This window comes from Centruroides sculpturatus, unplaced genomic scaffold (genome assembly GCF_000671375.1).
Source record: "Centruroides sculpturatus isolate CEXI.00-Female unplaced genomic scaffold, Cexi_2.0 scaffold222, whole genome shotgun sequence".
NCBI lineage: Eukaryota > Metazoa > Arthropoda > Arachnida > Scorpiones > Buthidae > Centruroides > Centruroides sculpturatus.
Genome location: NW_019384483.1, coordinates 420,253 through 443,186, shown reverse-complemented (window position 1 = coordinate 443,186; position 22,934 = coordinate 420,253). Strand labels below are relative to the sequence as shown.

Genomic DNA, 22,934 nt, shown 5'->3' with positions numbered 1-22,934 from the left:
GCTTTAGCGCATAGATTAGCGCAGGAACATGCGGAGAAAGCAGCGCAGGACAGGAAGGTGTACCATGATCGCAAAAATAAACCCCATAAGTTTTTGCTAGGCGACCGAGTATTTGTGACGGAAGTAGTAGTCCCTACAGGGTTAAAAAGGAAGTTAGCACCTAGATGGCAGGGACCGTATAGGATAATAGCGGAGACCAGTCCAGTCGACTTCGTCGTCCAACATATCCTTACGGGAAAGAAGTTACACACACATGCAAATAGAATGAAACCTGCTGTCGCGCGAATGGAGTTTAAATCCTTTGCCGCCGACGAGATTAGTCGGGAGACAGAGAAATCCGAAAACTCAGTCCCAGCACCACAAACACCCGAAATAATAGACCCCTGGGATGAATTCATCCTAAATTCGATACAACCCGATCAGGCAGAGGCAGCGGAAACGGTAGAAATTAGTCAGCACGCGACCGCGACACAACCGTCGCACAGATACGCTTTGAGGAGTCAGGGACCCGCAGACGAATATCCTTGGGTACTACCACACACGCGTAGGCTCGGGCAAACGGTGGAACCTCTTCACCGAAACACGGAAGAGGGAGGCGCGTCAACGTCCCATAATTATGTTCAGGAGCGCTTGCCGCCACCTACACCCGTCAGGCTATTTACTCAATGTAAATGGTGAGCTCTTCTGAGGGGAGAGGTCACCATGCAAAAAAAAAAAAATGTGTTCATACAAACGTTCGGGAGAACAGAATTGTCGCGAAATGAACTCACATTTGTAAATATTCTCCTTGTGGATCCTGAATGTTCAGGATAGAAACGCGTTTTTCAAGTTCCAAACTGTAGAACTGAAAAAAAAAATTTTTTTTTTTTGTTCGGAAAAACAACTTTGTCACGAATGAAACACTGCTGAATTTGTCAAAGGTTGATAGTTTATATAATCAAATTTTAAGATTAAGAAAATTTTCCCCCAAATACGCGTACATGATGATCACAGCCGTCACCCTCGAAAAAGGCGCACAGAAAACAACGAAGGGAGATGATGAACGGCAATCGGAGGAAAACCGAAATTGTCGTCATTGCGTCCTATGTGTCAACAAAAGCCCCTTTAGACAGAAACGACGAAAAATGTAATTGTCTCTGACGGTGAGGTTGGAATTGGAAAGATCTGTCAAGAAAAAATCCGAAGACAGATAAACAAAGATCCACACCGAATCAGAAGACAGACATCGGAAACAGGGAGCTATGACGAGGATGCCAAACATATTGGTGACTTCCAAACAGAGTATGCACGTACAAGATACGAAAGCATACCGGAAGCGCATGTTACAGCTTTTGCGTTCACTCTGTTGTGACGGAGGAGTCAGATTAGATATTGAATCACTGTTCGTGGTCCTAAACAGAGAAATTGGGCAGGAACACGAATACATTCGATATTCACCCCTTTTTGGCTTTTTCTTGGGAGATTTTGAATCGGATTTTAAGATTCATATGAATTGCTCAATCTATGGAGAAAAACAAAAATTTCTTTGAAAAAAAATCGGGTTAAGTAGAAAAGAGGAAATGTAATTCTTATGTTACAAAACTGTTGCTTTTGTTCAAAGTTACGCGACACCTATTCCAATTCGATATCCACGCGAGCGCGAGCTATCAGTTCATCGACCTAGCTCGAATGGATCGCGCTGGGCTGGTAGACGTTCGCGGGACCTAGGGCCCATTGTTAAAATGTCGCATCTGGTGGCGACATTTTAAAAGAAAGGGGGGTGCCCTGTGAGGACCCGAACAGGGGTCGATTGAGAGGTCCGAATTATGGGTTCGATCGAAAATTAAGAGCTCCTTTTCAGTCGATAAGGAAACGGATTAGGTGTCTCGATTGAACAATGCAATTGTTTTTTTTTTCCGAATCTTTTAAACAATGGAAACGGTTAAATTCGAAGAAAACGCGACGAGAGAGAGGAATCATATTCAGTCGCACGGTGACCTCTCCCGCGCCCTTCATTAGGTTTCGAATTGTCACCAGGTGACTATGAGAGACCAATGGAGAGGCGACGACGGTTAAGAAATCTATAAAACCGTGCGACTCGAGGAAAAAAGGTTCCTGGTTCATAGCGCTCCTCTCCTGGAATTTTGTGCTCCTGTTATTCTACAGCAAAGGCTAGTTCGACGTCCCAGGCTTCGTTTTGGCTAGCCCGTCCCTTCAAGACCCGCCCAGGTGCTCCGAGTCATTGGAGATCATCGATGAGAGTTGTGCTGTGCGCCCCGGGGCCATCGCTCTCCGCTTCACTTACGCTGGACGAACCTAAACGACTATCTGGACATTTGGACTTTTATCTTTGGAAAGGATTCGTTTCCCACCTTTGAATAGGCATTACGCCTTGTTATAAGACATTGTATGAAAATTTATATATTTAATAAACGGGTTAAAAATGGTAAACCTGTCTCAAAGAGTCATTCTGCGCCCACAAGACAGAACGAACCGCTCGGCTGTCGAACACCTCACCCCAAATCGGCTGACCTCACACATGTTGAAATCAAGATCAGCATCTTCTCTTTTGATAAAGAGAAGACACTGATCTTGATTTCAACACACAATTATAGCTTAATAACAACTTTTCTAGCATTTTACTTCCTTTTATCAATGAAATTCACAGATATCTACAGATTCATGCATACATGATGTTGTAGCCATGTAAAACTTCAAATGCCCATTACTTCTGACTAGTGCATCTTTCAAAAAAATAGAATCAGAATACAGTCAAACCTCGGTTTTTGCATTCTTTGTTTTGAAAACAGATTTGTTTTCAAACCGAAACAAATTCTCTCAGAAGTAACAATATAAAATGGATTAATCCTTTCCTGACCCCAAAACAGACATTTTTTAGCTGCATTGCCTGCTTAAAAATGCCTACAAATACAATATAATCTATACTATTATTATAAAGAGGTAAAGTTTGTAAGTTTGGATGTAGGAAGTAATCTCCGAAATTACTCATCCAATTTCAAAAATTCTTTCACCAATATTTAGAATGATCCTTCAGGGTGGACATAGGTTGTATATTATTCCATTAAACATTCATATAAATTAAAAGATATCATTTAGGCAAGCATTATATTTTTGGTGTCAGCAGGTGGCAAGGGGTAAGACACGTATATATACGAGATAAATAACTGCACGGCGCAGTCATGTGGTCAGCAAGATACATAATGCACATGTCTGAACTTGTATATTATATAGATGTCAAAATTTCCCCCTGCGGGGAGAGGGACAAAATTAAGGCTTACTGTAAAGAACTTGGCTTCTATTATACTATTTTAGATGCGGTTTTTTGCATTTTAATAGGGTACATCAAGAGAATGTATAGTATTTTTCGATTTTTCGAAGGGATTTTTCGAAATCCCCTCCCGCGGGGAGTGTTATACATTTGTAATAGATGCATTTTGAGCCACAGCAACGCATGGCCAGGTACAGCTAGTATTATCCATATCCATTATATATATATATTATAAAACGCATCCCTATTCTCAAAATTAAAGCAAAAAGATTAATTTTGAGAATAGGGATGAATTTTATAAAAACTTGTAAATGCTAATAATAAATAAAATTTTCATTAAGTCAAACCCTAGTAAAGGGTTACTATACATGATCCCCTTCATCTCCCCATATCCTCAGCCTTTAACCACCAAAATTTAATAGCATCAATCCTCTAATAAACAAACCTTCCTACAAAATTTCAGAAATTTTCAACAAAAAGCAGAGGAGTTATTAAGCTTCAAAGAGGGTGAACAAAATCATGTCCCCCACACATACACACAAACATCCATACATACAGAAATTTCCCCCCATTTCTCAATGTTCTAAGGTCCTGAATACAAAAATGTAAAAATCTTGGTGGGGTCATTTTTTGACCAGTTGCCATGCTTTCCCTCTGTAATGTACAGGGTGTATCAGAATGACGTTTTAAAAATTTGGGGGATTGTAGAGGATGAAATTTTGAACATTTTGATATAAGGAACCTATAGCTGAAAATTTGAACTGAAGTGTCTACAACAGTAGGAAGTGCTTGACTGCCCTTCACTTTGGTAGCTATCCTTCTGTCCATTGACATCATATTATTGCTGTGGATGGAAGACTGTAAACACACAACTACAGTAGTCTAACTGAGCCTGTGTATAGGATGTTGTGTACTTAGTGCTTGTCGTCCTTCAGGTCACCCCTTGCATCCACTGGCGCTGTGCTGTAAACACACAACTAGTCAACATGAGTCCCTTGTGTGCGTAACACCTGTAGGAACAGTTCATGAGCTTATGGAGCACTTCTTTACAGCATTTAATACCATCAGAGGGGAGCATGGCATCTTACAGAGGGTTGGACAAAACATGGTTTGTTGTTGCACATTATGTAACGAAGTTGGTGGTCGTCACATTGAATATTTACTCTAAAGTAGTGCAGCCACTGATTCGATGTACAGTTTGATTATACTCTGCTGTTTTGGTTTGTTTCTTCACTACTATGTGCATAAATAGACACAAGGCATTTTACATCATCTTTATTGATCTTCTATTGGCCGATACACATTTCGAGCAATAGAAAAATCAATAAAAATGATGTAAAACGCTTTGTGTCTATTTATGCACCTAGTAGTGAAGAAACAAACAAAAAAAAGGAAGACACGGTCTCGGAAATACATAACTATAACTCTGCTATTTTGTCAATAAAACTTGTCATAAATACTGTATTCTGCTATTTCATTCAGCATACTGACCACATAGAGCATGAAAGTGCTGTAGAAACTTTATATCACATTTCCGGCTATAGGTTCCTTATATCAAAACGTTCAAAATTTCATCCTCTATAATCTCCCAAATTTTTTAAATGTCATTCTGATACACCCTGTATAACAGCCGAGAAAGTAAAAGTGCTATAGAGATGACTCTGCCTGGATGATATGTAACCAAACCAGTCAAGACAGACAACAAATACTTTATCCACACTTTCCCAAATATTATGTTTCAATTGCTTTGATTTAAATTTTAATTAATTTTGATTTTATTTTAAATTTTACTTTCAGTTTCAGTGTAAAAACCAGAGTTTTAATTATTATTTTTAGTTTTAATGAACTGGCCACCTAGTATTAATAAATATTAGATATTATTATTATTATAATATATAATATTATATATTATAATAATAATAATATCTAATATTTATTAATACTAGGTGGCCAGTTCATTAAAACTAAAAATAATAATTAAAACTCTGGTTTTTACACTGAAACTGAAAGTAAAATTTAAAATAAAATCAAAATTAATTAAAATTTAAATCAAAGCAATTGAAACATAATATTTGGGAAAGTGTGGATAAAGTATTTGTTGTCTGTCTTGACTGGTTTGGTTACATATCATCCAGGCATAGTCATCTCTATAGCACTTTTACTTTCTCGGCTGTTATACAGGGTGTATCAGAATGACATTTAAAAAATTTGGGAGATTATAGAGGATGAAATTTTGAACGTTTTGATATAAGGAACCTATAGCCGGAAATGTGATATAAAGTTTCTACAGCACTTTCATGCTCTATGTGGTCAGTATGCTGAATGAAATAGCAGAATACAGTATTTATGACAAGTTTTATTGACAAAATAGCAGAGTTATAGTTATGTATTTCCGAGACCGTGTCTTCCTTTTTTTTGTTTGTTTCTTCACTACTAGGTGCATAAATAGACACAAAGCGTTTTACATCATTTTTATTGATTNAGTGTTTTTTTTTGGCCTTTTTATCCTCATCCTCATGGGCATCCTCAGCATACCTGTATTTCATGCTAAAAATGCAATGTAATAATAGATACAATAAATTTTTGTTATTTAATTTGAGTTAAGCACCATTAAACACAGATTCATGACTGTTGTTTATATTACAAGAATATCAATTAACATGGTTTTTATTAATTAATTTGGTTTAAATTCAACTGCATACTAATGCATACTGAAAAATGGAAGTACAGTAGTATCTCACTCACACATGCATTAAAATTTAATTTGAATAATATCATTGATGGTTCATGTCATGATGTCTAATGACGTGAGGCAATCTTGGCAACTCTAACTTCTGAATTGGAAGTCTCATTGTTAACTGGTCAGACTGTTGACTTTCTTTAACACAGGAAGTATACGGAGTTGACCATCTGTGTGTCTCTAATCTGTGGTCAGCTCTTGCAGAGTAGTTGTTCTGCAACTGGGGCAAACATGGCATTCAAAATTTTGTTCATAAACTGAATTGTTCGAAAAGTGAGGCGTTAGAAGCTCTAGGTTTGACCATATGCAATAAAAATGAAGTTGACCTCTAGCACCATCTATGATGAAACTGATAGCCATCTTGTGGTCCTCTTGAAGTCTAATCATTTATGATTTAATGATATTTTGTAGGATGCATATTATTTGAGTTATTTTACTGAATTGATAAAAACGGTTCACTGAATAATTATATTGAATTGTATATTGAAGAAGTGATTCTTGATTTGGGATGCATGTACTGAAAATGTAAAATATCTTATCTAGGGGTGCACACTTCTACAAGATAAAAACATTAAATCAATAAAAGAAAATTTAAGTTTTTCTTTCACCTTTTCCATTGAAAAAGTCTTTTTTAAAGTAGAGCTTAATAAAAAGCTACAAATATTAAATTTAATTTAATAATTATATATTTTTTCTATTGCAAAACCTTAACTTATATCTAAAAGTTTTAATTTTATATTAGTAAATAGATGCAGATATGTTTTCTTCTTTAAAGTTAGACTTAAGTTAGCTTACCTAAACTTAGGCTAAAATATAATTATGTGACAAAAGGGATGATCCTATCCTCTTGAACAAAAGATTTAACAATTTTTCATAAAGATATGAAAGCATATATTAAAAATCCAAAGTTTGCAGACACATAGTAAAAGGTTAAGAACCAAGTCTACTAATAGATTGAATGACAGCACTGGAAAATTATGTATATATATAATTACTAATGTATTCATTAATGTTAATGATTAGTATTACAGAATATAATTTTTTTTAAATTAATAAGACAATAAACCAAATAATTCTTTTTACTGTGATTTTTGTTATTACACCAGAATCATTGGCAATGGCAACTGACTCTTATGCTCACATATAATTATTTTATATTTTACAATAAATAATTAGCTGTTATTAACAGATTTTCCTCATGTTTTATTCATTGAAATTTAAAGGTATAAATTTTGAATGAGTGTATGAGGAAAAATTTATAAAGAGAGCAACATTTTCTAAGAAAAATTGGAATCTCATGATTTAAATAAATAAATTTTTGAATAAGACAAAATTATTATTACACTTTTTGATCTTGTATTCAATATAAAAAATTTGAAATCCATCATCTTATCATTTTGCTACTTAGGAGTTATGCATGAATAACACCAAATTACAGAAACAAATTGATTATATATTGCTGATATTCAAGTATTTTTCTACATGCAGGTAAATGTGATCATATCCTAAAATTACAAATGTCATATAAAAACTTTGTTTAATAAATATAAATAGCTTCATAAAACCTTACATTTTAATTTAGAAAATATTTAAATGTACAGTCGACCCCCCTATAATGTGCGTTCCTATAACGACAATTCCTATAACATAGCGAAAAAATTGTAGCAACATTCGTATAAAGCAGCTCCTAAAATGTCTTCGCCGACTTGTTTTGCGACAAGATTGATAGAGTCTGGACCAATAGTGGATGAGCAGCCGAACTACTTTCCTCCGACCCTGCGCCACGCTACGGAGCGGCTAAATTGAGTTTGCTATCGTCTGTTTAGTATTATATATAAATTATATATAAATTAGGTACTGTACATATAATTATATATTAATTATATATAAATTAGGTACTGTATATATAATTATATATTAACTTAATTTATTGTAACTTTATTATAATTATATATATGCTTTCTGCCGCCTGGCAACACGCTACGGAGATTTTAGGCTAGTAAGTTGAGTTTATTATCGTCTGTACAGTATGTAAATTAGGTACCGTAAGTCTAATACAGCACTAATTTTATACATTTCTTGTGAAAGAAACACTTCTTATTCAACGGCCATAAAAATTATTTATATTAATGATGTCTCCAAAGGTCAAGTTATTTTTCCGCCAAAAATTCGTTATCAGAAATTGCGGCCGTCGTTTCGCGTGCTGTTCCGCGATGAAAACCAGCTTTAAGCAACGGCGTAGTCGAACGGTACACACTCGGTAAGTAATCCTATAATTTTTTGTTTATAGCATAGTTTATACAGATTATTCCCAAAAAATTATACGTGTTTTGGAAATGTTGAGTGGAATTAGTCTAGAATCGGTTAATTTTATAGAAGAAAACCTTTCAAACAGCCTTAGTCCGTAAAGTTCACACCTATCAGGCTGCGATTGGCTCATGTATTTAATCATTCCTACAACGTAAAATTCGATTAGCGTGGAACGTATCTAAGCGTTATAGGGGGGTCTACAGTATATACATATTAATTTATAATGAAAGTACATATAAGTTAAAATAATAATGTCTCATCACGAAAAGCTCATCATTAAAAATTCATAATTAAAAAAAAAACTATATATTTTTAATGTGATTTCTTTTTGACTCCTTCCATCCATGAGCACTAAGAGGGTCTTTTAATAAAGCCCATTTCGGGTTTGGTCAGGCCCACAATGAGGTAGTCAAGTGGTGAGAGACATATCCAAGATGAACCAACTTCAAAAAATTCCTGGGACCCATCCAGATTCGTTCCTGAGTCCCCATAAAGGTTGGCTGGCATCTTAACCACTCTGGTCATCTTTTTAGTACGATTGGAAAAACTTTGTCATAAATGATAAAATACAACTTCATTTACCTGATTGAAATCCACTTTCTTTTGCTCTTTCTTTTCCAATATTTAACATATCAGAATTAATATCACAAACTACGACTTGGGAACTAAAAGTATCACTTTCTATTTGTTCATTTTCAACAATCTCACTGTATGGATTTGGAATATCATTAATAACAGAAGTGTCTTGATTTTCCAATCTTGAATATTTCAGAAATCTGAATGCAATATCACCTGTAAAATTTTGTATGAAAAAATTATTTCATTTATAACATTGAATGTTTAAAATTATAGAATTGTAATTATACAATATTATTATTGAATTCATTCTTAAGTTAAACTGTAACAATCTACTGTTAGAATATTATCAATTTTTTTTGTTTTGTTATTAAAACTGAAGGAGATCATTTCTGGATGCTACAGAAAAACTAATAATTTTAAAAATAGTAAAACCACATAGCAAGCAGAAAATTGTTTAATCAATGAGAAATACAAAATGAAGGCTCTATATTGCTCATGAGAAGCCATAACGAGCAAGCACTACAGGGCAACTGTAAACTGTCATGCATCAACTGATTTGAAATGTTTTTAAATTTTAATTAATTAATTTACTTTTAAAAATTACTTTATTAATTTTAAATTTGATCTTTGAATTTCAAAAATGGGAAGAAAATGTTATCTAGTAACATGGATCTTGACTTGGAATAAACAGAAGGCAGCACAATGAATTTGAATTACTGAGAGAATTTTACATTGATTTAAACAGGAATCAGATAGAGAATAGCATCCAGTTTGAATTAAGAGGAAATTCAAATTATCCAAGTTCAAATGAATTAGAGTCAACTGTATATACCAGGGATGATCATGCATGGGGTCAACGAGAGCTACATGCCAGTTATTCATATATTGTAAAGAGCCACACCATATTATTTAAGTACACAAAAATAAATACATATAACCAAATTTTATTTAACTTAATTAATATGATGACATGTTCTATATAAGTTTTAAGTGCTGTATAAAGTATACATATAAGAACTTTTAATTAATTTTGTATTTTATTTCTTTAATAAAATACAAAATAATTATTTCAAAATTTTAATAATAAAAACAAAATATAATAATAAATATTCACTAAAAAAGTATAACATTTAACAAAGACCTTTGTCAAATCTTTTTGGCATATAATTTTTAAAGCTGTTTGCAGCAATTCTGTGAGATGCTGATTGGTCAACTGTGAACGATATTTCGACTTCATGAATCTCATTGTGGAGCACAACAATTCACAGCAACATGTACCAAACATTGAAATTAGACAGCAAGCAGCTTTTTTAAGTGCAGATATTTTAATTCTGGCACAAGTTTCCAAAATTCAATTAGAGAACTAAATTTGTGAAGCATTTACAATGCCTGATCTTCTTTTATCTCTAGTAACTCCAATTCTCCAGCCACTTTTTCAACAAGTATTATTTCAGAAATTGAATAATTGGCAAATAATTGGTTCATGAAATATGCAAATGTTAAAACTTTTCAAATCTTCAAAGCTACATTTGAAATTGCTTTAATCCTTCCAATTTTTCTAATTTTTCTTCTTTAATATTAATATATTGGCTTTTACTTGTGGAAAATGACTAAATAGTCTGGACTTAGATTGTGCATAAAAAGCCAAAGTTTAGCTTCAAAACTAAATACAGTTTGTGACAAATCTCTAATCATTTTTTTCCTTTCCTTGTAAAGCCAAATTAAGTGTTTGCAAATGTTCCATGTCATCTGTAAGGAACATTAAGTCAGAAAGCTAAATTTCTTTTTCTAATTCTGGGTAATATTTTCCTTTTTCTTTTAAAAATGTTATGATAGTATTTAGGACTTCCACAAAATGGCTCAAAACATTGTAAGTTGATAGCCATTTTACAGTCAACCATAAGGAGAGATCACTGAGCAATTGACCTGTTTTGTCTTCTTAAATTCTTCCTGAAGTTCTTAAATTGACAATGTGTTTTTGCATTTGTTCTAATTAAATTCAATCTGCAAAACAATCTTCCACACATTTTCATATTTTAAGTACTTTGCTATGAGATGCTTGTGGTGAATTATGCAGTGAAGAGGTACAAAACATGGAATTTTAGAATTGTTGTTTAAAAGACCAATACAGTGGCATACCGTAGTGGGGGCGGCAGTTTTTAGGGGCGGCAAAATTTCACAATAAATAATAATAATATCTTGTAAAAATTTGAAACATCCTAATCTATACTTGTAGCGCGCCTACGATAGTGCTATCGTCCGGACAGTCCGGGAATCGGTAATTTTTTCATCCAAGGAAATCCTGCAAAACCTTCTGACCTTTTTTTTTCTTGTACGATTCATTCGCATTCATGTACACCACTAATATCCAATAGAACTATTTTAAACAGGTCGCTGCACTACCACCGAATTTTTCATTGCTTGTTCTGTGACAAAACTGAATTTTGGTCTTTTAAATTGAAATACCTAAATAAGGGGAGACCAAAATTTTCCTCTGCCCCGGGCGGCTGACACCCACAGTACGCCACTGGACCAGTAAGACCTAGGTTTTCCCCAGTCATTGCAACATTTACAAGTTTACATGAGGCAATTCAAACCTGTTCATTATCTCATCAAGAACATATGTTTGACATTGATACTGCAAGTTGTTTTAGTAAGAGCTACTAGATCTAACATTTCTTCCTTCATATTTACGTCTGCAGATACATAGCAGACAAAAATGGCCAATTGGGGATCATCCTGAATGTCTGTAGACTCATTGAGAGCTAAAATGAATACCATATAATTTTTCAAATCACACATCAAACTATTTTCAACATTTTTTACTAACTTCACTAATATGATGATCAGTTGTACATTGTGACATAGTAACTTGTGCCATCAATTTATGCAGTTTTGTATCATCTGGATCCAAAGCTTTAACCAATTCATCCAAGTTTTTTTAATAAATTCTGCTTCTCCATATGGACATTTGGCATGAGCATTATTCCAAACTATCAAAATATTAGCTTTGCTGGCTCTGTCATCTTTGTGACGAAAAGAAGACAAGACTCCTTGTTACTTATGAAGACCTGATTGCAATGACTTAAGTATCTCTGTTTGAAATTTTGAATTGAGTGGATATTGAGCTGAAAAGTGGGAATGACTTACTAATGTCAAAGTAATTAATGTTAAAGTAAATTGCTTACTTTGTAGTTTGCAATTGTAACTTTACAAAGAAGACAGAATGACTTTCCATTATTGTCAATAAAAGCAAATTTTTCTACTCATTCTTTCTGAAAGCTTCTATTTTCTTGTTTGTATTTTCATTTTTTTGATATTTTCTGAGGTCATATTAACAAAGAATTTAGGAAATTTATTTCTAGTCTGAAATTCAAACAATAATAAATAATTAAAATAAAAATGTCTAAATATTGAATTTTGTTTTAAAAGATTTGTAAATAGTGCAACGAATTGTCAAAGAAACAGGGCTTCTTAAAATAAAATAAGAGTAAAAACAATTTAGAATAATTAAAAGCAATTTTGAACTATATTTATTTTCGGTTGATATTTTCCTGATAATTCTTGAACATCTGTTTTGTTATAATTTACTACCAAAAATAGAAATAACATAACCAAAATTAAGCAAATGTTTTCCAGTTTTATTTTCAACATTTTTTTTTTATGTAATTGTTTAAAAAAACATGAAACTCTAAGTGCGCTAATTATAAACAATTAAAATAATTTTCTTAACTTGTACATGTCTTTAGAAAGCTTGCACCAATGCCACAGAAAAATTACATCATAAACAAGTTTATCATAAAGTACTCAGCAAATCACTATACATATATCTAACACCTTATCCTTGCCGAGAAATATAATTTAATTTCAAACAAACGTTTTCAGCCTGATTCACAGGCCATCTTCAGGTTGAGAACCAAATTTGAATTAAAGGATTCCATTAATGGAATACAAAATTCAAAATTAAATAAGCAACAGAATAAGATAAAAATAAAAATTAAATATTAAATAACCAACGGAGCAACATAAAAATATAAAAAAATGTACATAGAAGTATTAAGAAATACAATTACTAACACATCCAATAAAATTACTATTTTGACTGGTTAGAGCTCTTATTAAATCTCTTAACTATAAACTTCCATGCAGAGGGAAGACTTTCTGCATCCCTCGCATTTAAACAGCCTTCCTGTATCTTACTTCTATAAATCTGCAACTATTTAGCTGTCAATGCCAAAGATGGGGAAGATTGGAGCAGAAGAGTTCTTTGGATCTACATTTTCTAGACATCGGTATTAAATTCAAAAAAGGCCATCTGTCCACTAGCGTTTTTATTAAGCCATCCCACAGCCCATTGTATATTCCCTCCCGATCCAAGGATCTGTATAAATATAAAATTGCAGCTTTCAGAACTTTAATAAGAAGGGCATTTTTGTATTGTGAAACAGTACAAGATAGAAGTAAAGAAATAAATAGAATAATGAGCGTGGCCAAGACACTAGGCTACCGAAAAAGCGCAATTCTGGGAATGGTTAGGAAGTATGAAGAGAACAACAAGAAAGAGTCTTTTAAAAATGCTCCTACTGGAATCGTAAAATTTACATATAATGAAAGTATGAATAGCGTTATGAAAGAGATTGCTTGCAGAAAAGGTTCGAGAATAAAATAAAAAGAGCCCCTAATTTATACAAAATCCTAAGAAATGATAAGGATGCTATAATGTCAGAGGAGAAAGCAGGGGTTTATAGAATTCCTTATGAAAATATGCAATTGGGCATTAAAAAAGACTATATTGGAGTAACTACCAGGAGTTTGGGACTTAGAATCAAGGAACATAGTTATAATATCAGAAAGGAGTCTAATGCAACAATTTTATCCCAAATGGCACAAGCACCAGGATCTGTAGTCAAATGGAATGAGGCAGCCATCATAGAACCTTTATCTTCCTCATCTTTGGCGTTGACAGCTGAAAAGTTGCAGATTTATAGGAGTAAGATATAGGAAGGCTGTTTAAATGCGAGGGATGCAGAAAGTCTTTCCTCTGCATGGAAGTTTATAGTTAAGAGATTTAATAAGAGCTCTACCAGTCAAAATAGTAATTTTATTGGATGTGTTAGTAATTGTATTTCTTAATACTTCTATGTACATTTTTTTACATTTTTATATTTTTATGTTGCTCCGTTGGTTATTTAATATTTAATTTTTATTTTTATCTTATTCTGTTGCTTATTTAATTTTGAATTTTGTATTCCATTAATGGAATCCTTTAATTCAAATTTGGTTCTCAACCTGAAGATGGCCTGTGAATCAGGCTGAAAACGTTTGTTTGAAATTAAATTATATTTCTCGGCAAGGATAAGGTGTTAGATATAGGTATAAACAAGTTTAAATTGCTAAATAAAACAGTCCATATGTGCATGTAGTAATTTTTATAAAATTTGGTAGTTGTTGTTAATGTACAGTTTGCCAATATATTCAAAAATAGTATGTGCATACATGCATGATGTAATTTGTAATTATATTTTTAATTTATTTAATTTAAAATATATGCTCTCTACCTCAAATTAGTAGTGTCTTGCCCCTGTACATCATACTTTTCCTGTTACAATAGAGTCATGCTAGTCATCTATCTAATTCCTTTCAAGGAAATTTTTGAATTGAAATAACATGACTTCCAGTTTGCATCAGAAGTTTATATATAGTTTATAGGGGCCTCCTGTCTTTAAGCTTTCCATATATGGTCTCAGTTTTCATCTACATAACTCTATTCTCTAGATTAAGGAAAGACAGACAGATGAACAACAGTGTTAAATTTATAGGTCTACGGGGGGCGCTTCTGTCTGCCGAAGCTGCTGGCGCGTTTTTTTTACTCACTTCAAATACAGGTAAAGAATGTATCCTGTTTAATAATTTTACGTTAAAATTTTATTTGTTTGGGCTGTGTGTTAACATTATAATTGTTGGAAAATTTATCAACATAATTAATATGCAACGCTCGCCAACTAAAAGAGGAAGACCACCACTTCAAAAGTCAAAATCAACTAGTAGAAAGGAAACTGCTTCGACCACTAATACNAGAAGCGTAATGTAAATTCAAATTAAAAGAGATTTTTTGATTTAAATTAAGAAGAAAACTTCAGAACTAATCAAGAAAAAATTTCCATTGTATAAGATGTATAATATCCATTACTTTTTTGTTCATATTTTAAATAATTCGAAATATGATATGTAGATTGAATGATTAATATGTTATGTTTAGCAAAATTTATGTAACAAGATATTTAAAAAAATATGTTTCAATAAGTAATAATTGTATTTTTGTAATTCTCTAAAGCTAACCCCCTGTAACAAGAATATTCTTATTACAATAAAGTATTTGTAATATCATTAAAAATTTATAGGTCTACAAATTTTTCAAATTGCAGCCCAACAAACTCTACAGTGGAATAGAAAAATTAACAAAAAAGATAATCCTATTAAATCATTGAGTCAATTTTTATTATTTAATTTACAACAGTAATTTCTTAATTTGACAATGATATATGCCACAAAAATAATTTAAAGAAAGTACACTTCAACTGTATTACAGTGCAAAATCCAATATTAATGTGATCACATTATGTACCCTACTGTATATAACACTATTTTATTTATAATACAATTATTATTTGTGATTTAAAAGACATTAGTTTTATGTTTATGTTATCTGCTATAGCATTTGTTCTTTCTTATGTAATTATCCTGATTTCATCAATTCCTGTGTTTTCTGGAGTACTCACATTGTTAGTGATGAGAACAGGCATCATTGTTTACTTATCAAACAAAACAATCTTGGAATAAGAGAAGATAAAAGATTGTGTTGGTAAATGAAAATAAATGCAAATAAAAATTTTCCTTGAAATTCTATCTTTTTTATTTCAGCTTCAAATTTTTTACAGTAGTTGTGATCAAAACTTGAATACATTAAATGTAATTTTTCCTATTTATAATGCAACTCCAATACAATACAATTCTAGATATACTGTAGTTTGTAGTCTTGGATGCCTAACCACAATGCTGTAATGGAGTTGAAGTGTACATCAACATAAAACTCAGAAAACGTATTTTTCATAAAAATGTAAAGTGTAGTTAATTTAAATTTCATTTAGAGATATATAAATTATAATTATTATTTTATACAGATAAACTTGAATGCTTTATTTACACAAGTTAATATTTTGAGTATAACCTTTTTTAAGTATATAAAATAACTTTACCTGTTCCACCTGCCACATCTAAAAGCTTTGTTCCAGGAATTGGATTTAAAGTTTGAATTAATTCATCTTTCCAAAGACGATGAATACCTCCACTCATGACATCATTCATTAAATCGTATTTTGAAGCAACATTGGAAAATACTGAATATACTAAAAAAATTTAAACCTTCTATCAATCTTATTATATTTCACATAATAATCATTTATCTTAAATTCTATCTAAGTAATTTTAAAATTTTATGAATATTCTACTGAATTAATCAATACACCTTTAACACTGGGTGAAATTTAAATAACATTAACATTTTCAACCCACTTAACGAACCATTTTCAGGCAAAGACAACTGAAAGTGGAATGCTGGTATCAGAAGGAAGATGGGATAGACCCCAATAGAATAAATGATCTGGGTCAAAAATGTTAGTGTTATTTAAACTTTCCTGTTAAAGATGCATTGATTGATTGATTGATGAACTAGCCATTGTGATTACTTAGTCGAATTAATCATTCGACTAAGTAACCACAATGGCTAGTTCATCCTTATAAACATTCTATTTTTAAATCTTAATTTTGGTAATACTTTTATATAATTTTTAAAAAATATTTTAAGTACAGTCGACCCCCCCCTATAACACGGGTTCCTATAGTTTGGATTCCTATATCACGGTGAAAAAATTGCGACAGTATTCGTACAAACATGCTAAAAATACTCTTATAATTCGGTAAAATGTCATCGCCGACTTGTGTCGCGACAGGATTGCGCAAACCGTTGAGTTTTAACGAGCAGCAGACCTACCAAAAACCATTTATTATTTAACATCCATAAAAATTATATTTATATTAATGATGTCTCTAAAGTTCAGCGAATTTTTCGCAAAAAATAATTTATCAGGAAGCATGCGAGTGCCATCCGATGACAATCTCCACGACGAAAACAAGCTTAAGCAACAGTTTAGTTGAATGGTGCACACTCAGTAAGTAATCCTACAATTTTTTGTTTATAGCATAGTTTATATGGATTATTCCCAAAAAATTATACATATTCCGGAAATGTTGAGTCGAATTAGTCTAGAATCGATTAATTTTATGGAAGAAACCTTTCAAGCAGCCGTAGTCCGTATATGTGCCAGGCTGTGATTGGCTGGACTCAAAGAAGCTGGATTCATAAAAACAGGAACGTATCTACCGTGTTATAGGGGGGTTGACTGTAATTGATAATGATAATAAATCAGTCTCTTCAAATGACAATTCATTGCAGAAATGAGAATTTCAGTCATTAAAACTAGATAAATCTATTTTAATTTAAATACTTTTGTATACATTATTATTTCCTGCTTTGTAAGATGCAACAAGATAATAGATGCAACTACACTTTAATAAAGATTATTTAAGCATAATAAAAATATCTTTTTTGGATACTAAGACATAAAATTCTGATGCAGAATTCAATACTCATCTTTCACTTAAGGAAAACACTAATTAGGGATAACATTTTATTTCTAAAAAGATATCTATCACCAATATTTTTAATCATTTTAGCAAGAACTCCCAATAGTGTATCAATGGAAATTAAGAAATTATATAGTGATAAACTGTATCATCTCTCATAGTAATGTCTATTAATTACATATACAATAGTTTTTAGAATCCCAATATTAAAGAAATGGTTCAAAATGTTCTATAAATATTTTTTTAACTGATAGTTTAACTCATATGACTAGTAAGTAGGCTTATAAGAACAAATTTGTATGCCACTAACAACACTAAAAAAAGTCCGTGCAGACAATGTCTCAGCCCTCTCCCATTGTATACAATGATGTACTTTTCACAGATTTTTTTCTAACAAATTTATTCAAAATTATTAACTCAGTTTGTTCATTGTGACAAATAGAGAAACAAATGCTGCAAATACTAGACTATTTTGTACTGGGAAATAAACCAAATGAATACATCAAACATGGAAACTCTTGCTTATACTTACAGGCAAACTTAACATTGGTAGTCTTATGCCTCCTTTTCACACATTCTTAAATACCATATTTATGTTTTTAATTTTTCTATTTCCTCTGATACTTTTCATACTCTTTGTATCTTCCAGTTTACTAGAATTTCAGCTGATGATTATTAAAATTATTAACTATTAATTCAATTTCCTTTATGTCCTTATTTTACACTGTTTTTATTATATAAATGTCTACTTAGAACTTATATTATCAAGAATTATTATACTGATGTTCTGTTTCTGCAAAAGGAGGAAGTCTTATTCAGAAAAAAATAAACAATCTTTATTGTTCACCTGTACACACTATATTTGTGTTTCGGACATCAAGGTCCCTCTTCAGCAGGTTAATATCAACAAGATGCTAAAAACAAGATTTATAAAAATTACAATACTAAAAAATTCTGACAATAATACACACTATTTGAATGACTTACAGTTTCTCTGTGGTTAATTACATCAAGATATAAGGACAGTGGTGTCGGACATTCCAAATCTGATGCAGTTATTGTACCAGTATTATATTGTACGTCCTCCCCCCATTTAAGGCAACTGATCTGACTAAAATAATCAATATGCATCTCAATAGGCGGTTTTTGAGCAATTACCTGGAAGGCAGAGGTAGGCACTGTTCTATAAGCTTTCGTCAGTAAAATTAATGCTTTCCTCTGGGCCAAGTTGAACTTTCTCTTAGGATGCACCTTATGGGATACCCATCCCCAGCTACTACAAGAGTACGTAATTGTTGGTATGAACAGCTGGTTGTAAATAATATCCAAAGCTTCAAAGGGCAAACCCTATGTATGATGGGCCACTCTGGAGAATGTCTGAAAAATCAGACCCATACATTTGGTTATATAATCTATGTGTGCATTCCATAATAAACTACTGTCCAATATGACTCCCAGATATTTAAGTGTTTTGTCAATTTTGATCGACACTCCTCCCATTTTTACACTTGGAACTCGGAGAAATAAGTTTGGACCCCCCAGCGTCGACTGTATTGCCAGAATGGCAATAGTGTTATAGGGGGGTCGACTGTACTTAAATGCTGCAACAATCAAAGGCTCGTGTTCATATGGGAAACGCTTCTCACAGCTATTACAGAAGCATGCAATGTTCCCACCCTTGATCAACCCAGGGTGTGGATTTCCTTGTATCGGCGTCTAAAAAATGAAATGTGCCTAATGTCATATCGCCAATGCAGTGTCAATTCCACGCATGCACTGCTCTCACCGTAAAAATTTAAGGATTCAAACATGTCAAGAACTATTTGCATGTTCTTAACGGAATTTCCAGACACCTGGTTTGAATTTTAAAATTCTGTTCATTTGGAACATTCTGCACATTTGGTTCATTAAAATTTGTTCATTTCACCTGAGGACGACGGTTATACACTTGTCAAAAGTGCTTATGTTAATGCTAAAGGAACTTTATTAACGCTGAACTCAGTGAATTTTCATCCAAAAACTATACAAAGCTTGGTGCGAGTTTTTTAAATTTACTTTTTAACATCAAACAGTTTGGATGACTGTCAGCTTTATACATAAGCATTATTTTTATTTTCTTTATGTAATAGTTTATAATAAGTTACTAACATATATTTTATTTTGGCTGATCTAAGAGCCACTGTGCAGAATAAAGACATTTAAGTTTTCATCTAATGTTCATTTAACTTTCAGCTCACTAAACTTAATGTAATCTGATTTCATGTAGGATTTTTCATGAAATTTTTTGAAAGAAATGTGCATCTTATCTGAAAGAAAATAAAGTGATTTCAAATTTTATAAAACTTCATAATATGAGATTTTGACTTGATGAATATTTATGCTGCTTTGGAATAAATTTTACTAATTCTTTAATTGTGTAAATTTGCTAAATATTAACAAAAATAGTTTGAATATAACATCTTCAACTCAATTTAGCTTTAATAGTAGCCTATATAACAGTGCAATTCATAATTCAGTTATAAAGAGAGTATATTAAGTTTTATTAATACAGTAGAGCATCGATTATCCGACCCCCAATTAATCATCACATCAGTTAACTGACCGTTCTAGTCGGCAAATTTCAAATGTCCGCTAGTGATGTGGCACTACAATATTTGGCTATGTCTTGGCTACTTTAATATTATTTTTGTTAAATTTTTGCGTTTTTTAGCTGGCAGCATCGGCTCGACCATTGAAGGGAGGCCAGTATTTAAACAAGACTTAATTTTCTAATTATGAGTGGTTGTTTGTTTTGTGAGCAATAAAATAATTTTAAAATAATTTTTAACGACACAACAGCGACGATTAATATTAAAAAAAAAATTTGTTAGGCTTAACATCGATGAAAATTCAACGCAAAGTAGGTTAACAATATACTAATATACTAATTACATGGGATATACTAATATACTATACTAATAATGTATTTTTTTTCATTCTTTTCGGTTATCCGATTTTTTCAGTTATCCAACCAACCTGAGTCCCCAATTGAGTTGGATAATCGATGCTCTACTGTATCATCATTACATTAAATACATTTTTCTTTTTAATTTGAACTATTTATTTCCAAAATAGTTCCTTTTCTAATTTTAAACTACTTCAAATAAGACAATTTCAAGCTAGAAAATGTGAAAGAATATTTTTATACTTATAAATTACTTGAATAATTTAACCAAATAATAGCTCGTATTAGGAAAAAATCAAAGACTGGTTCAGTAGATCCCACATTAACTTTGTATTGCAATGCATAGCACTGCATGCTATATGCAGCATGGAGGGAGGGAGGGAGAATGTGGTAGAGGGAGCAGTGAGCAAATCAGTTGTTGCTCATTCAAGTCTGTTGGACATCAGTAAACAACAATCAGATGGATTTTCTCACCCAAGATAGCCAAGTGGCGTCTACAATGGACGGCTGCCAGATGTAATTAACTACCTTTAGTCAACCAGGGGCACAGAAGAGTTGCCCGCCACATAAGCGTTTCCCAGGTCGAATTAGTCAGGGACACAGATACAAGTTGACGGACGGCTCAGCATCGACAACGCCATTTCTTGACTTGATGAATATTTATGCTGCTTTGGAATAAATTTTACTAATTCTTTTCAGACACCATCGGCCAGCAACTCCCAGAGCCCAAGCAATGCCAAAAAAAACAGTCCAAGCTCCAGTGCCGACACAATGCAAAGTCAATACAGAACCCAGCCCAGTCCCAAAAATTATATATAAAGTTGAATTTTTGATTCTGTCGTGATTCACTCTATTTCTTCGCGAATAAGTATTTATAAGCTTTACAATAGTTAATTAAATATTTGTAAGAATTCACCTTTCTCGGATTTCTCTTTTTCTGTAACAGTATCAAAGCCAAAATGAGTCGTCGACTCTTCAGAATAATCGCCGACGTTTCTTTTATGCCAGTGTTGTTTCCTTACATTCACATTCCTTACGTAATAAATAAATAAGTTTCGCCTATTCTTTAAAAGAAACGCGCGAATCTTTGCCAGATCGCTGATAATCATTTCGTAATATTTGATAACGATTAACTAACATGAGTGATAATATTTGCGCAAAAATACATAATTCTCAGCTATCCAAATATGCACGAAACAAACACTACCACATGTCTTCCATTCGTCCGCGCTCTCTGGTGGAATTTATTGTTCATTTCACCTGAGGACGACGGTTATACACTTGTCAAAAGTGCTTATGTTAATGCTAAAGGAACTTTATTAACGCTGAACTCAGTGAATTTTCATCCAAAAACTATACAAAGCTTGGTGCGAGTTTTTTAAATTTACTTTTTAACATCAAACAGTTTGGATGACTGTCAGCTTTATACATAAGCATTATTTTTATTTTCTTTATGTAATAGTTTATAATAAGTTACTAACATATATTTTATTTTGGCTGATCTAAGAGCCACTGTGCAGAATAAAGACATTTAAGTTTTCATCTAATGTTCATTTAACTTTCAGCTCACTAAACTTAATGTAATCTGATTTCATGTAGGATTTTTCATGAAATTTTTTGAAAGAAATGTGCATCTTATCTGAAAGAAAATAAAGTGATTTCAAATTTTATAAAACTTCATAATATGAGATTTTGACTTGATGAATATTTATGCTGCTTTGGAATAAATTTTACTAATTCTTTAATTGTGTAAATTTGCTAAATATTAACAAAAATAGTTTGAATATAACATCTTCAACTCAATTTAGCTTTAATAGTAGCCTATATAACAGTGCAATTCATAATTCAGTTATAAAGAGAGTATATTAAGTTTTATTAATACAGTAGAGCATCGATTATCCGACCCCCAATTAATCATCACATCAGTTAACTGACCGTTCTAGTCGGCAAATTTCAAATGTCCGCTAGTGATGTGGCACTACAATATTTGGCTATGTCTTGGCTACTTTAATATTATTTTTGTTAAATTTTTGCGTTTTTTAGCTGGCAGCATCGGCTCGACCATTGAAGGGAGGCCAGTATTTAAACAAGACTTAATTTTCTAATTATGAGTGGTTGTTTGTTTTGTGAGCAATAAAATAATTTTAAAATAATTTTTAACGACACAACAGCGACGATTAATATTAAAAAAAAAATTTGTTAGGCTTAACATCGATGAAAATTCAACGCAAAGTAGGTTAATAGCGATATACTAATATACTAATTACATGGGATATAATAATATACTACACTAATAATGGATTTTTTCATACTTTTCGGTTATCCGACTTTTCAATTATCCGACCAACTCCAGTTACCAATTGGGTCGGATAATCGAGGCTCTACTGTAC

General features: G+C 32.3%; 1 protein-coding gene across 1 annotated transcript in view; it reads right to left on the bottom strand.

Annotated features, from left to right (window-relative positions):
• LOC111621509 (2-methoxy-6-polyprenyl-1,4-benzoquinol methylase, mitochondrial-like) overlaps positions 1 to 21,768 on the bottom strand; it is a 44,316-nt gene extending 22,548 nt beyond the window's left edge. Inside the window, exons 1-4 of the mRNA XM_023363663.1 lie at positions 21,461 to 21,768; positions 16,154 to 16,303; positions 8,901 to 9,110; positions 7,491 to 7,513 (exon numbers count right to left, since the gene is read on the bottom strand). Coding sequence (XP_023219431.1) covers positions 7,491 to 7,513; positions 8,901 to 9,110; positions 16,154 to 16,303; positions 21,461 to 21,653 — 576 coding nt within the window. The 5' untranslated portion in view covers positions 21,654 to 21,768. The remainder of the gene's footprint in view (positions 1 to 7,490; positions 7,514 to 8,900; positions 9,111 to 16,153; positions 16,304 to 21,460) is intronic.
• Positions 21,769 to 22,934: the final 1,166 nt, after the last annotated feature.